The sequence below is a fragment of the Crocuta crocuta genome, unplaced genomic scaffold (genome assembly GCF_008692635.1).
Source record: "Crocuta crocuta isolate KB4526 unplaced genomic scaffold, BGI_CrCroc_1.0 scaffold408, whole genome shotgun sequence".
Classification (NCBI taxonomy): domain Eukaryota; kingdom Metazoa; phylum Chordata; class Mammalia; order Carnivora; family Hyaenidae; genus Crocuta; species Crocuta crocuta.
This window is the reverse complement of record NW_027527444.1, coordinates 821372-835896: the sequence shown is the minus strand read 5'-3', so window position 1 is coordinate 835896 and position 14525 is coordinate 821372. Positions and strand designations below refer to the sequence as shown.

The 14525-nt window shown below is 53.3% G+C and overlaps 1 protein-coding gene across 1 annotated transcript in view; it reads left to right on the top strand.

Moving 5' to 3' along the window:
• Positions 1-108: 108 nt before the first annotated feature.
• PRKAG2 (protein kinase AMP-activated non-catalytic subunit gamma 2) overlaps positions 109-14525 on the top strand; it is a 270738-nt gene continuing 256321 nt past the window's right edge. The window contains exon 1 of the mRNA XM_077761602.1: positions 109-730. Coding sequence (XP_077617728.1) covers positions 617-730 — 114 coding nt within the window. The 5' untranslated portion in view covers positions 109-616. The remainder of the gene's footprint in view (positions 731-14525) is intronic.

The window sequence follows — 14525 nt, the reverse complement described above, 5'->3', positions numbered from 1 at the left end:
CGTTCGCCTTTGCGCCTCCTCCTCCCTCCCCTCCGCCCCATCTCGCCCAGAAGGGGGACGGGCGGAGTTCCAGGCTCGGGGCTGGTTCATTCTGCGGCCCAGGATTCTATTTACAAGCAAACTGCCTCACCCTCGCCAGATTGCCCACCTCGGCGCAGGCACCGGGGGCTTGTGTTCCAAATCACCGCGTTTCCCTGCACCTGCCTTTCAGGTTACCTCTGGGAACCTGTGGGAGGAGCTGACAGGGTGGCCAGGGTGGCTTTGCTTTGCAAAAGGAAGAAAACTTTGTCACCCAGAGGGAGACCTCTGCCACGCGTAACCCGGAGAGAGACCAGAACCAGGACAACCTTGGCTTTGAGTTTTTATCGATGAGCCCGTAAGGAGGAAGCGGACACGTGAACGCGGCGCACACGCCGACCGCCATCCGCCCCGGTGGCGGCGGCCGGAGGTACCTGCGCCACCTTCCCTCCCCGCGGAAGTCCCCGCGCGGTGTCTCCGCGGTGGAAGGGGAACCATCCAGAGCGCGCGGCTCTAGGCCGACCGCGGGGGCCGCGCTGGAAGGGAGAGGACCGAGCTGCGGGAACGAGTTACCCGGAATTAACTTCTAGTTAAAGTTATGGGAAGCGCGGCCATGGACACCAAGAAGAAGAAAGAGGTTTCCAGCCCGGGCGGGAGCAGCGGCAAAAAAAATCCCAGCCAGAAGAGGCGTTCGCTGCGGGTGCACATCCCGGTGAGTGCCGGCCGCGCGGTCCCCGGCTCCCCGCCCTGGCGCCGTCGGCTACCCCGGCGCCGAAGCGGTTAACGCGGGACGCCCCGCGCGCGCCGTGCGTGCCCCTCCTGTCACTTCGGGCCGCTCGGGGATGGGTGGCNCTGGAGGGAGCGCCGGGCGGGGTCGGGCGCCCACCCCGGGTTTTGCCCACCCAGGTGGCCCGCGGCCTCCCCCAGCTTCCCCATCGGGAAGTCCGGTGGTGGGGCATGCGGTGCAGCCCTCGCTGACCCTCGAAAGACACCCCCCCCGGGTCACGCCCCTGACCTCCACCAACCAAGTAAATGTCCAAGCAAATGTCCAAATGTCCAACCAAGATACACGTACACACAGACGCACGCACACAGAGACACAGAGCAGTGGGCTCCGTGAAGAATGTGACTTGATTCTGTCCTGGGCACAGGGTGGGAGTGCGCGGGGGGAGTCCCACCCTCCGGGACTGCCTCGGATGGGACAGGACTGGGGAGGGGCTGCTGGCCTCTCACTTCCCCGCTGCGAACCCGTTAGGTACTTTCCTTCAGTGTTTGTTCAACAACCCCCCCGCCCCCCACCTTTCCCTTCCACGTGTGCCTACGCTTGGAGGAAGAAGAGTAGAGGCTGGCGGCCTGGAGCCCCAGACCTCCTCCGGGCACTTCGGGAGCACCCTGAAATCTGCAGAGGGAGGCCTGGGAACAGGTCACTAGGCGCTGTGTGGCCACCAGAGTAGTGACCCGAATATGCAGGAATACACATTCCTTGCAATAAGCATTCTATTTTAAATAGAATTTTTCTTGTTTACGTGGCTAACGTGAGGCATTTTCTGCCATCTGTGTAAATGAATAACGGGACGCCGGTGCTACACGTCTCCCCGTGGCCGTGATCACTTGAGTGAGCCGGTTCACTACTCAGTTTCTCCCATTTGTCAGAGATAATAATCTGCTTTGCCTGCCTTCCAGGGACGTTGAAATAAAACAGTTCATGGGGAAGCGCTTGCGGACGTAAAAGTGTTGCATAAATGTATGGCTGTCACATCGACATCAGAGCAACCAGGTTTAAAAAGAGAGACCAAGAGAACAGAAAGTGACACTGTCCAGCATCAGGCCGTATGGTACTGAGCCGGAGCGGTGCGGATGGGTCCAGATGCAGTGTTGGGGGCAGGGGTGCGCGCGGGGCCGCCGGAGGGGTGGTGCTGGTGGCGAGTGCAGGACAAAATCCAGAACCCAGAACAAGACTTGAGGCGCCACGCTGAGAAGGGGAAAGGCCATGGTGTTGCTGGAATGTTCTGACCACCCTTCTTGCTGCTGGACCTGATTTTGGCTGCTCTACACAGCCTACTTGGCATGATCCATCTCTTACCGGAAGTGCTCTTCCCTGAGCTATTCCACACATGTGTCTAGTGCTCTGGTTGATGGTGAGGTCCAGGGGTGAAACAGGATTTCTGTCTCCTTCCTTATAGGGCTTGTATTTGCTGGTGGGACCCGGGGCGTCTTCTCACTGACCATCTAGTAACTGCCTGTTGATTGCTGCGCTGGGCTAGGTGACAGTCCTACCCTAGTTGGGGAAATATGGCATTCAGACAGATACTGGCCCATGATACCTGCTCTCAGAGGAGAGAGAGAGAGAGATGATGCATACCGACGTGTTCAGAGAGACATTAGATCCAGAGACGGTAGGCAGGACAGAGTCACATGTGAGAAGCCTGGATTACTCCCGCCAGCGAATTGGCTTGAGCCCCTCCATGAGCCCCCACCCGGATAACTGCTTCCGGGTACAGCAAAGAGCCCCTTCTCATGGAAGAAAGGGTTTGGGAATCAGAAACGGGGTGAGGACTGATCGAGGAGGGCCCTGAAGTAAGGTTGTCAGATTTAGCAAATAAAAATGTTGGATAAGCAGTGGATCACTTTTTAGTATGTGAATGTCCCATGCACCCTTTGGGATAAACTTATAGTAAAAATACCGCCCATGGTTGTCTGGAATCCCAGCTGGGGGAGTCCTACATCTTCCCCAGCAGCTCTCACTGGCGGCGTCCAGTGCACTCTCAGGAAACAGGCCTCATGAGGTCTCTGGTGTGTCCACGCAGCTTGTCTATGCCCTGAATTGGGTTGAGTCCCTTTCGGTCACGATTAGGCTCAGTCTTTCACCTCATAGCTGGTGCGTAAACAGAACCATAGTTGGGACGTTGCAATCACTGTGAACCTCCATCCCAGGCTTTGACTGTCTTACCTATCTTTACCTTCCTTGCTACCGAAAGCACCTGCTATGTGAGACACCAGAATGGGGGAGTCCAGTTCCGAGGAGGCCATGGGGCCTGTGGGTTGTAGCAGGTGACGGAGACCTGGAGTCATGAACTGCAGTAACTGATGAACTGAATTTGATGAAGGGAGAATGGCCATCGGGCCTAAAGGAAGATGAAATCTGCCTTGGTTTTAGTCTCTTTCTTAGATGGCTGGGCTTGCCTTTCTGGTAAAAGGGAAGGTGGGAGAGAGGGGAGGAAGGGGACGCGTGAGTGCAGACCCCTCTGGGGTTGCCCTGGGCCTATGAACGAGATGGGCGCCATGTTTTGAGTCGCGGTGGGTTGGCACCTTGCCCTGGTTCTCTTCCCTCAGCCTTCCTCCCCGACGTGAAGCAGGAATAGCATGAAGGTGGTGGGACTGGTTTTGGAAAGTAACCACTTAGAAGCCTCACTGTGTGCGGCGTTCTGCCAGGACTTTGCCGGAGAAACTCGCCTGGAGCACACATGTTCTCCTTTATCTTGTACCAAAAGAAGCAGCTTCCCTCTTCATGCTGAAATTCGTGTATCCCAGACATTTTTAAACTGAAGACTGTCGACCGGCCTATTGTGGGTCGTTGGGGCTGTTTACAAGCCCGTGATAAAGCAGGAGGCCACGGGGGAGGGGAGGGCTCTGCAGGAGCCTGCGGGGACCCTGAGGCAGGCCTGTAGGAGCTCAGCCTTCAGACAGTGGCCCAGCATTTACCACCAGTGGAAGGCACAGGTCCCCGGGCCTCTCGGGAGAGGTGCTCCAGAAATCCTTCACGGTCCCTGGAGACAAACTAAAAATAGAGCCAAGCGTGGCTGGCCGGTCACAGAAGGTTGTGAAGACACCACTTGGCTTGAGCAGGCCGATCGCAGGTGATGGCTTGGCCCTTGGAGGGAAGCTTCATGCTGCTTGAGGCCCAGTGCCTTCCACACCAGTGCTGGGCCTGTGACCAGCAGCCTCCGTCCCACCGGATCCACTCTGCTTGGGGACTCCAGACAGGGTGGGGCATGGGCTGGATGCAGGTGGGACCAGAGCTGCCCTTCTGCCCCACCCCCACCCCCTCCCTGCCGCCGAGCCTGGAGGACCGAGTGCTGAGAGTGCTTGCTACCTGTCACATCACTAAAATATGACAGACTGAGCCGCAGTGAAAGGAAAGGGGTGCCATGCAGTACAGTGAGGGTGTCAGTTTTGTTCTTGGCCTTGACCTTGGTCAGTTTGTACCACTTGAGCAAGATTTGTTGAGTAGGGGTTTCAAGCAGGGTTTTTCAAAGTGTGGTTCCTGGACTAGCTTAAGTACAAGCACCCAGTGTTTGTTTGGAATATAAAATCCTGAGTAACAGCCCAGACCTACTGAATCAGAATCTCTGAGGAGTGGGACCATGTTTCTGCTAAGTTCTCCAGGTGTGTCTTATGTTTATGGTGGCTTAAATATGAAAATAATTGTTTTTCAATTTCCCCAGTGTTAGTACTGATCTGTTTCTTCTGCCCCCATGAGTTATTCTTCTATCTGTTTAGGTAACCATTCATCCATCTGTCCATCCACCCATCCATCTACGTATGTATCTGCCTGCCTATCTATCTATCTATCTATCTATCTATCTATCTATCTATCTATCTATCTATCTATCTAATCTATCCATCCATCCATCTACTTATGTATCTGCTTATCTATTTATCTATCTGTCCATCTGTCCATCCGTACATCTATCTATCTATCCATCCATCCACCCATCCATCTACTTATGTATCTGTTTATCTATCTGTCTGTCCATCCATCCGTCCATCATATCTATCACGTACACTTTTTCAGTTGTCATTGAGAAGAGATGTCCTTGGCTACTGACTCCTGAACAATGGTGAGATACTTCTGGCTTCCAAATAAAGATGGCAGCCCACATTGGCCCCCAGCCAGGGTAGCCCAGCGCAGACCAGCCTATTAGGCCACAATGGAATGTGTCTTGATTCTGCCCTATGGTGCATCTTGGATGCCTAGAGCGTCAGCTCCTCTAAGGGCCCAGAGTATGATACAAGGACTTCCAAGCTTCAGGTGCAGCTCCTGGGTTCTGGAGTCCCTCGAGCTGTCCTGTGGCTCCAGGGTTTATAAATGAGGATGGGTTACCCCTCCACAGCTTGCAAGATGTGAGTGTGGCTGACTGGTGAGTGGGCTTCCTGAAATGCGGGCATAGCATGTTGGCTGAAGGCCAGTAAAACACAGTCCAGCACTGAGCCAGTGCAGGGAGGGAGCGGGAAGAATACGGATAAAGAAGTCCCCTTCATTGTGGGTGCTACCCTGCGGAGTGTGCATTCATCTCCACGGACCAGCTCCCTTAGTGATATAAACAGAACATGCACAAAACTAATGGATTTTCTGAGTCACTGTTCCATGCCCTGGGGTATATCCTACGGCTGAGATGCACCCTTAGCTCATCCCCGCATCCCCACTTCACAGAGGGTCCCACTGAGAACAAGCACACCCCCCACCCCCTGGTGGGATGACACGGTGGAAGTGGAATGTGTACCTTATTCAAGCGGAGCCTCTGCTGCCCGGTTCTCGCTGGGTCCTAGTACCCGTCTGTGGAGCATTCGAGACCCTTGTGCAAACCAGGCTCCGATGAGCTCTGCAACTATGGACATCATGAAGCATTATCTCAGCAAAGGGACATCTCTAGTACTCAGGTAGCAAAGACAGAAGCAGCCACCCACTATAGTGTGTATGCTTGGTAGCCCGTCTTCCCACACATCATGTTAGGGTTCTCGTTGCTTTATGAATATCTCCTTCCTTCCTGCTTGCTTTGAGCTGGCCTCCTCCTGGGGTGAATCCCAGCCAAGCTATATTCTACTGCTAATCTCCAGCCAGAGTTTGTATTTCTGAGGTTCCTAACCCCTAGATGGACTGAAGGAACATGGAAGCACTTTGCGCTTACCTTCACACCCGCTCAGACTTCATCCTATAACTTCTAATTTTTTTTAATGTTTATTTATTTTTGAGAGAGAAAGAAAAACAGAGCATGAAGCGGCGAGGGGGGGGGGGCACTGCAGAGAGAGAAGGAGACACAGATTCCAAAGCAGGCTCCAGGCTCTGAGCTGTCAGCACAGAGCTTGATGCTGGGGCTCGAACCCACGAACCATGAGATCATGACCAGAGCTGAAGTCAGATGCTCAGCCAACTGAGCCACCCAGGCGCCCCCATCCCAAAACTTCTAAATCGGTCTGTATCCTTTCAAACCATTCAGACCAACACATGTGCTTTTCAGTGGTGCTGTTTCTTGACTGTTTTCTTTTACTTTTCCTGTTTGTCCTTTTTGATTTGTTCAGCTCACTGCCAACCATGTTCTGTTTCTGGGCGCCATTTTACTTTTATAGATGGGGCGACGCTGGCTACTGAGCAGGGCAGCACTACGCTACAGAGCCGGCTCAGAATCCACTCTCTTTTCCTCATTCTCCTCCACCCACCCTCCCTTTGCCCCAGAACAGTGAATGTGGTCACACGCAGAACACCACGTGTCTCCTGCCTCTTTCAAGATGGTGGCCCAACCCATCTTGAAACCCCGATGGTGCCTAACCAGATGTCAAAATGTTGTCAAGGTCTTCTAAAATGTAGGGCAAATCACGGCCAAGGAGACGTGGGGCCATCAAGGGCTGAAGCAGAGTCCTTAACTTGCTTGGTGAGCTGACTGTGACCTTGCTCTAAGGTGGGCAGAGGAGTCTTCTGACAGTCAAGCTGTGTCCCTGAGGCTAAACCACAGGGAATCCTTAGAGACCTCACTGCACAGTGTGTGCAGCTGGAGCAGAGGAAGGGGGCGGATCTTCCCAGGTCCCGCTTGCCTTTCAGGGGGCGCCTGGCGTGGCCCACAGTGACACGGTTAATCCTGATCTCACTACTTCTTTCTTCCACTGCCTACTTTGAAAATAATTTGATCTCCATTCTTTTCCTTCCTGATGACAGGAAGCCCTCCTCTGCCAGCTCAGGGGCTTGTCACAGACCCATCAGATATCATCCAGGTTTGGGGGCTTTTGTCAGGGCCTCTGTGTTTTGATATCCTCTGACCTGGCAGTGAAGTCCTTGGTCAGTGTACAACAAACACCGATGTGCTCTTGGTAGCCGCAGGGGTCCAGCCTTTTTTCCATGAGGCTGAAGCTGTGTGTCCCCTTCCTGCGGAGGGGGAGCACGGTGGGGGCTTGGCTGGCTGCAGAGCCCAGCTCAGGGCAGCACTGGGGTGACCTCCATATGTGCGAGGGTGGGGGGGGGAGGGGGTTGGGAGTGCAGAAGGAAGGACGCAACCTGGCCAGGGAAGAATTTGGGAAAGTGGGTCCCCAACATCTTCATCTTGGAAGAGAAGGAGGGCCGGGGAATGGCTCCATTTACAGGCAGGTGGGAAACCAGTCGATTGATTTCTGTCTGCTTTCCAGGTGACGGGGTGGTTCTCAGGATCCAAAGATGAGCAGGGTAGTGGGTTGAATTGTGTCCCCCAAAAGATATGTTGGAGTCCTCGCCCCTTGGCGCCTGTGAATGGGACCTTATTTGGAAATAGGGCCTTTGCGTATGTAATGAGTCCAGTTAAGATGCAGCCGTTAGGCTGGGCCCCTAACCCGGATGACTGGTGCCCTTCTATGAAGAGGGAAACTTGGGCACAGATGCCGCGGGAAGGTCATGGGAGGACAGAGGCAGAGACTGGGGTGTTGCAGCCACAAGCCAAGGCCCACCGGGGCCACCAGAAACTGGAAAAGGCAAGAGTGGAAGATTTGGAGGCAGTGTGGCCAGGCAGACCCCTTGATCTCAGACTCTGGCTTCCAGAACTGTGCGAGAATACAGTGCTGCTGCTTTAAGGCAGCTGGTTTGTGGTACTGTGCTGTGGTCGCCCCAGAGACCTGATTTGGGGGGCTGGGGGGGGTCCCTGCCTTCGAAGCACAGCAGGGGCAACACTCCCACTTGTGTTCTGGGAGAACCATGTGAGCAGGTGTGTTGAGGGGCCAGGACCCACGGATCTGTCTGGGTCTCTCCTTACATCCTCTCCCCTCTCTGGCTGCTCTGGTCTCCTGGTCTCCTGGAAACTGTAGCGTGGTGGGCGGGGCTGGGCCGGCCACTGAGAGACCGAGGCTGGCGTGGCAGTGCCAGGGCCCTGCTTGTCCGGGATACCTTCTCTTGGACCTGGAGTGGAGACGGGGGCCGAGGAAGCAGGCAGCCCCGCTCAGTCTCCTGCTCACCTTCCAGCAGACTGGCTAATGNCCGGGTCAGGGGCTTGAGGCTGCGATCACATGGCCCCATTCTTGTCTACAGCATATTATGCAAACAAACGCCCCGGAGAGATTCCTCCTCGAAACTCAGATACTGCCCGATGGGTAGTTTCATTCATAGCAGCGATGACTGATCAGTATCATTGATGATCAGATCCCACCTGGGATGGCATGGTTGCCATCAGCTCCGGCCAGTGCTGATGGACCACGTGCCATGTGGCAGGCAGGTACTTGTACATAAGCCACCTCTCTGTCTCACCAATAAGCCTGTGTGGTGTTGTTAACTACTGTTACCCGTGTTCCGAGCCTCACCGTAGGCCAGGAGCGTAGGCTGTCTCTGGCTCATGGCTATTCTGGCCCAACCTGCCTAGAAAACTCTAGTTGTGTTTTACTAGGGTTTTTGATGTCTCTGCTTGGCCCCGCTCCAGCCCCAGGCTTTTGATGCCTCACGACCAGTCCAGGCAGCGTGGTCGCATGGGGACGGGAGGTAAGGACCGCTCAGGAGGAGGGACACCACCCACATGATGGGCACACAGAAGACGAAGCACCTGGTCTGGACAGCTGTTCTCCAGCAGTTTGCCCGGTCTCTGTACACTCTACGTGGCTCCTACATTTTTATTTCTATTTAATTTAATTTAATTATTTTGTGAGAGAGCGAGTGATAGACAAGGAGAGAGAGAATCCCAAACAGGCTCCACACTCAGCACAGAATCTCTTTTGGGACTCAATCTCAAGACCGTGAGATCACGACCTGAGCCAAAATCAAGAGTCGGATGCTCAACCGACTGAGCCACCCAGGTGCCCCGGTGGCTCCTACATTTATTAGATAAAGGTCATTGAAAGCATTACTTTATCTTTCTCATCTCAACAATAAATAATCCACTTTCTATAATTTCATAGCTCTTATTCTCTAGTTCTTTTTCATTTTTTAAATAATGGAATGTTAGAATAAGCACTAAACCAGGAACTGGAAAACCCTGTCTTGAGTCTTCTGCCAAGTAGCCACAGAGCTTTCTCTTAGTAGGTTCAGCAGACACTTCTCCAAGGCCTGTTGTGTGCCAGGCACTGTGCAGGCCTCACAGAGGACAATTGTGACCTTCCCCTGATCAGGGTTAGAGTCTGCAGAAGAGCCTTGACCATCTGTCACCATATCAGTTCACCTTCGCTGCCATCCAAACACCCAGGGGCGCCTGGGGGGCTCAGTTGGTTGAGCATCCAACTTTGGCTTAGGTCATGATCTCACAGTCTGTGAGCTGGAGCCCCACGTCGGGCTCACCGATATCCACACGGAGCCTGCTTCGGATTCTCAGTCCCCCTCTCCTCCTTGTGCGCTCTCTCTCTCTCTCAGAAATAAACATTAAAAACAACAACAACAAAAAATCAGAAACCCAGGGGCGCCTGGGCGGCTCAGTTGGTTAAGCATCCGACTTCAGCTCAGGTCATGATCTCATGGTCTGTGAGTTTGAACCCTGCATCGGGCTCTGTATTGACAGCTCAGAGCCTGGAGCTGCTTCAGAGTCTGTGTCTCCCTCTCTCTCTCACCCTTCCCCACTCACACTCTGTCTCTCTCTCTCTCTCAAAAATAAACATTAGAAAAAAAAACCCCAAAACATAATGACTTAAAACAATACACATTTACTATTTCTGAAATATATATAGTATATATATTAGTATAATAACTAGAATTATATGTAATAAACATATTGATTATATTATTATATGAATATATATTAACAGAGAGTTATATATAAATATAACCTATTAACATTTTACTGAGTTATAATATGTCAGATATATTTAGGTCTCAAGTGGGCTTGTACGTTACCTAATAACATTATTTAATAATTAATAATTAATATTATATAATTAATAGACACTTGTTATAATTGTATAACATGTAAGACTATACGTAGCGTATAGCGTGTACGCGTAATTCTTACATGCCGAGGGCGTAGACGAGGGCTGCAGTCCGGGTCTCCCCTGGGCGCTGGCACCTCGAGGAAGCAGGGCTTCTTGGAGGACAGGTGGGCTCCCGGGGGGCTTTGAGTGCCGCAGAGGCGGTGGCGCTGGGTCCTTGCAAGCTGGGCCCAACCTTCCGATTCATCACCAAAGATGGGCGAGCGTCAGAGGTGCCGTCCTGCTCGCAGGGAGAGGTCAGCGCCAGGACGGAGAAGTCACTTTTCTTGTCACTTTTCTCTGCTTGTGAAGTGTACTTTGAGATTCTGACGTGAGTGTGGGGCGCGGGAAATAGAATATTCTCAGCTTACAGCAGAGGGAACTGCGGTACCCAAGCGGTCTGGGGGAGTAACCCAGGCAGGTGACTTCCCCACCAGGTGCCAGAGAAGTCGGGGAGCTCCCCGGGAACCCCTCGGGATGAAGGGGCAGCCTCCGGAGGTTAAGGGACTTGCCGGAGGTCACATGACTGGCCAGGAACAAAGCAGGGTGCACAAGCGGGGCTTTCTCCCAGAGGGATGTTGGGGAGCGAGGAGAGCCTTGCTGGTGGGGGAGGCTTTGGAGAAGTCACGGTCTCCCCTGCCTGCCCCACGCGGCCCTCTGCCAGAGAGACCTACACCCTGGGGTAGATCAGAAAACCACATCAAAGCAGTTCTGTTCTGAGCGGGACCCCAGCTCCAGGCTTGGCGTCTGTCCATTCTCCATCCACCCCCCACCCCCTCTAGATGGGGCAACGCCAGTTTTCAGGAAAGGCTCAGTGCGACATTCCGGAGGCTTGGCCTGCAGACATGGAATTTAGTACCATAAACGGGGCACCTGGGTAGCTCAGTCAGTAGAGCAACCGACTTCGGCTCAAGTCATGATCTAGCAGCTCGTGAGTTAGAGCCCCGTGTCAGGCTCTGTGCTGACAGCGCGAATCCTGCTTCGGATTCTCTCTCTCTCCCTCTCGCTCTGCCCTTTCCTTGCACTCTCTCTGTGTCTCGCTCTCAAAAATAAGTTAATTCATTAAAAAAAGAATTTACTACCATAATAAAATCATAATAAACCAAGTGCAAAAACTTAAGGTCCAAGGACATATATGGTTGTGTTCCTATTTAATAGTGAGCACAATGACCTTTGTCACCTTCACTGAAACATTATTTTTAGCCAATGATTCTGTGCCTCTAGCTTTGGCCCTCCGGTGGTGGGGGAAAGCAAGAAAGCCAGATGGGGCAGAGGGAGAAGTTGGACTGTGAAGCAGTCCCAACAATGACCTTAGCTGACCCACTGGAACATTCTGGAACTGGGATGCTCCTTCAGAGTTGTCCTGGATTGGGGCAAGGGTGGCCAGCCTCTTGCCGCCTTAATCAGACCACACGTTCCCTGACGACAGCACGCATCAGCACCTCCCATGCCCTTTCCTTGGGGAAACCGCCCCCCGCACAGCCAAGTCCAACATTGACGTTGAGGATGTTGGTGAGGAAATGCAGAAGCCTGAGTCACTGGGGGAAAGAAGAAAAATACGAGCCGTCTTTGAGAATCCAAATGCTTAGTTAACTCTGCCCACTAATTCTGAAAACTCTGGGTGAGGCCATTACCTACAAACCTTATGAAAAAATAATCTCCAGGCAAACCATGTGTTGGTTCAATACAAGAGCAGTTTTTTAGGCACATCATTATATTCGTTCTTTCTCCCTTCATCTCTGACCTGAGAAAGTTATTTTGGGCTTTTGCTCAGGCTAATTGACGAGTAAGAGCATTGTACATGTGTCAGGCGGTATTTTAGATGGCGTGACCCTCCTCTGATTAGAAACCGGCCAGGCACCTATAGACTGGGACGAGATGCCCCGTACACGCAGGGGGGAGGGGACGGTTGGCCCGAGGCCAGGCACCAGCCTCTCGGCCTCATCGCCTTTAGACCAGAGGAGGGGGGGAGCATCCCGCTGCCCAGGGGAAAGACACAGACTTTGCTGTCATTTGTGTGGCAGCCTCTAGAACCGAATCCTTGCGTGAGCAGGGAAGACGTGGTGTTCTTCATCTGCTCTGTAGAAGGGTGTAGGTTTGGGCCTCAAAGGTCAGCGTTGCAATTCTAGTGCTACCATTTATTCAATGTCTTCTGGGACGCTTTCTGGTATTTTCTTTTTTTTTTTTTTTAANGAGAGAGAGAGAGACAGCGTGAGCAGGGGAGGGTCAGAGAGAGAGGGAGTCACAGACTGAAGCAGGCTCCAGGCTCCGAGCCGGCAGTCAGCACAGAGCCCGACGCGGGGCTCGAACCCACGAACCGCGAGATCATGACCTAAGCGAAAGTCGGACGCTTAACTGACTAAGCCACCCAGGCGCCCCGCTTTCTGGTATTTTCTGAGCCTCAGTGTCCTCCCGGGTCAAATGTGGGTAATAATCCCCACCTCACATGGCTTGGGGGGAAGGTAGTGAATTCTGACTCACCTCCGTGGCCTCCACCTCTAACCTGTCTCCATCTGCGCAGCTAACACCCTCCGGAGCAGTGACTAGCCCGTGGCTACTTGAGAATTTGATGGGTCGTGGGGTTTTTTCCTAACGTTGCCGTCCCCAAATTACGCTGGTCGGTGTGTTCGGTCCCTAAAAGGGTGGCCTTGTTACAGACGCTGAAAGGCACTGACGGACGCTCAGGACTCAGGCTGCCCACCGGCTCCTTCTCACGTCATCCGTTCCCTTTGTCCCCTCCTTTGCTCGATTTTCTCTCCTCCTTTGTGTTGCCTTTTAATTTTTTCGTCTTCTTCTGTCTCCCTGCCCTGAATCTCTTCTCGTCCTTTGTTTTGTGTCTTTGGAGCCAGGTTTCACCAGGCCTGAAAAACCTGCCTTCTGACCCAATTCTCTGCCCGAGGTTACCACGCCCGCCGAGAGGCACTGGCGAGCCAGGTTCCCGTGGGGACACTGCCCCTCATGCCGTGAGGCTTGTCTGCTCGTTTCTCCGCCCGTCAGGTCACCGCTGGACGAAACTGAGATACACGTTCGCGGGGAGCTCTGTTAGGTGCTGGGCATCTGATGGCCTCTTCCACGTCGTCTTCCGTGGCTTGATTCTTCATCAGCACTGTCTGGTTCATATTACTTCCCTGGTTTTTATAGTTGGGGAAACCGAAGCTCAGGTGGACCCAGTGATTTGCCCATGAGACACAGGTGGTGAGAGGCAAATGCAGTATATTTTTTAAATTTATTAAATGTTTGTTTATTTTTGAGGGAGAGAGAGAGAGAGAGAGAGAGCATGAGAAGGGGAGGGGCAGAGAGAGAGGGAGACACAGAATCCGAAGCAGGTTTCAGGCTCTGAGCTCACGGTCAGCACAGAGCCCGAAGCGGGGCTCGAACTCATGAGCAAGATCATGACCTGAGCTGAAGTCGGACATTCAACCGACTGAGCCCCCCAGGCGCCCCAGCAAATGCGATATTTGAAGCAGGTGTGGTTGCCTCCAAACTCTTACCCTGTAAGATTTCTTCTCACTCCCTCCTGCAAGTCCCGATGTGGGGGGTGCAGAAGGTTCTAGAAATGCCTGCCCAGGAGCTGCATACATCTAAGGACGATATTGCCTGTCCCCCGTGCGTGTCCCCAAGGACCCTTCCTTAGATACTGGGTCTTGTAAAGCTCCTGACGAGGAGACCTGGGGACCCAGTTTCCCACCCTTATACCCCTCACCAGAGGAGCCCCCCACAGGGCTGGGTCTAAGTCGCTTCCTCTGTAAACCAGCAGGAAGGATGCACACCGAGGGCTGTTTGGAGCATAAAATGGCATCCCATGAAGTGCCTCGTGTGCAGCACACTGGAAGGAATTATAATTGTGGAAATGTCTTCTTCGTTTGTTGGCTGTGATGCTGGATGAGCCTCGAGAGAGAACGGGTGGCCCGTACCTACGAGCGGACGTGGCTCCGGACGTGCCCTGCGTGGTTTTTCTGTGGCTGCTCTTTCTCCTCTGATGTGCCCCATCTCGCTGCTCCACAGCATCCTTTCCTAGTGAAGACGGGCTATAAATACGTTCTCACGGGGCCTTCATAAATTCTTTTTTTTTTTTTTCTGATAAATTTTAATGAAACAAGCACACAAACAAATCTCGTGGGGCCGCCTGCCAGGCGGGGGCGTGGAGCCGGCCTGTTCCTGGAGCTTCTTATTTCTGCCCTCGCTTGTCTTCCCTCCTCCCACCCGCCCCACTTCCCTAATGGCACATCCCACGCACCCATCTTCCTGCTGTCTCCTTGGATGGTACGGTGTGGACCGTGGGGTGTAGACAGTGGGGTTTCAACGGTGGATGGTGGGTGCGGGTGGTGGGGCGTGTGGACGGTGGGTGCGGGTGCCGGGGCCTGTGGATGGTGGGTGGGGGTGACAGGTGC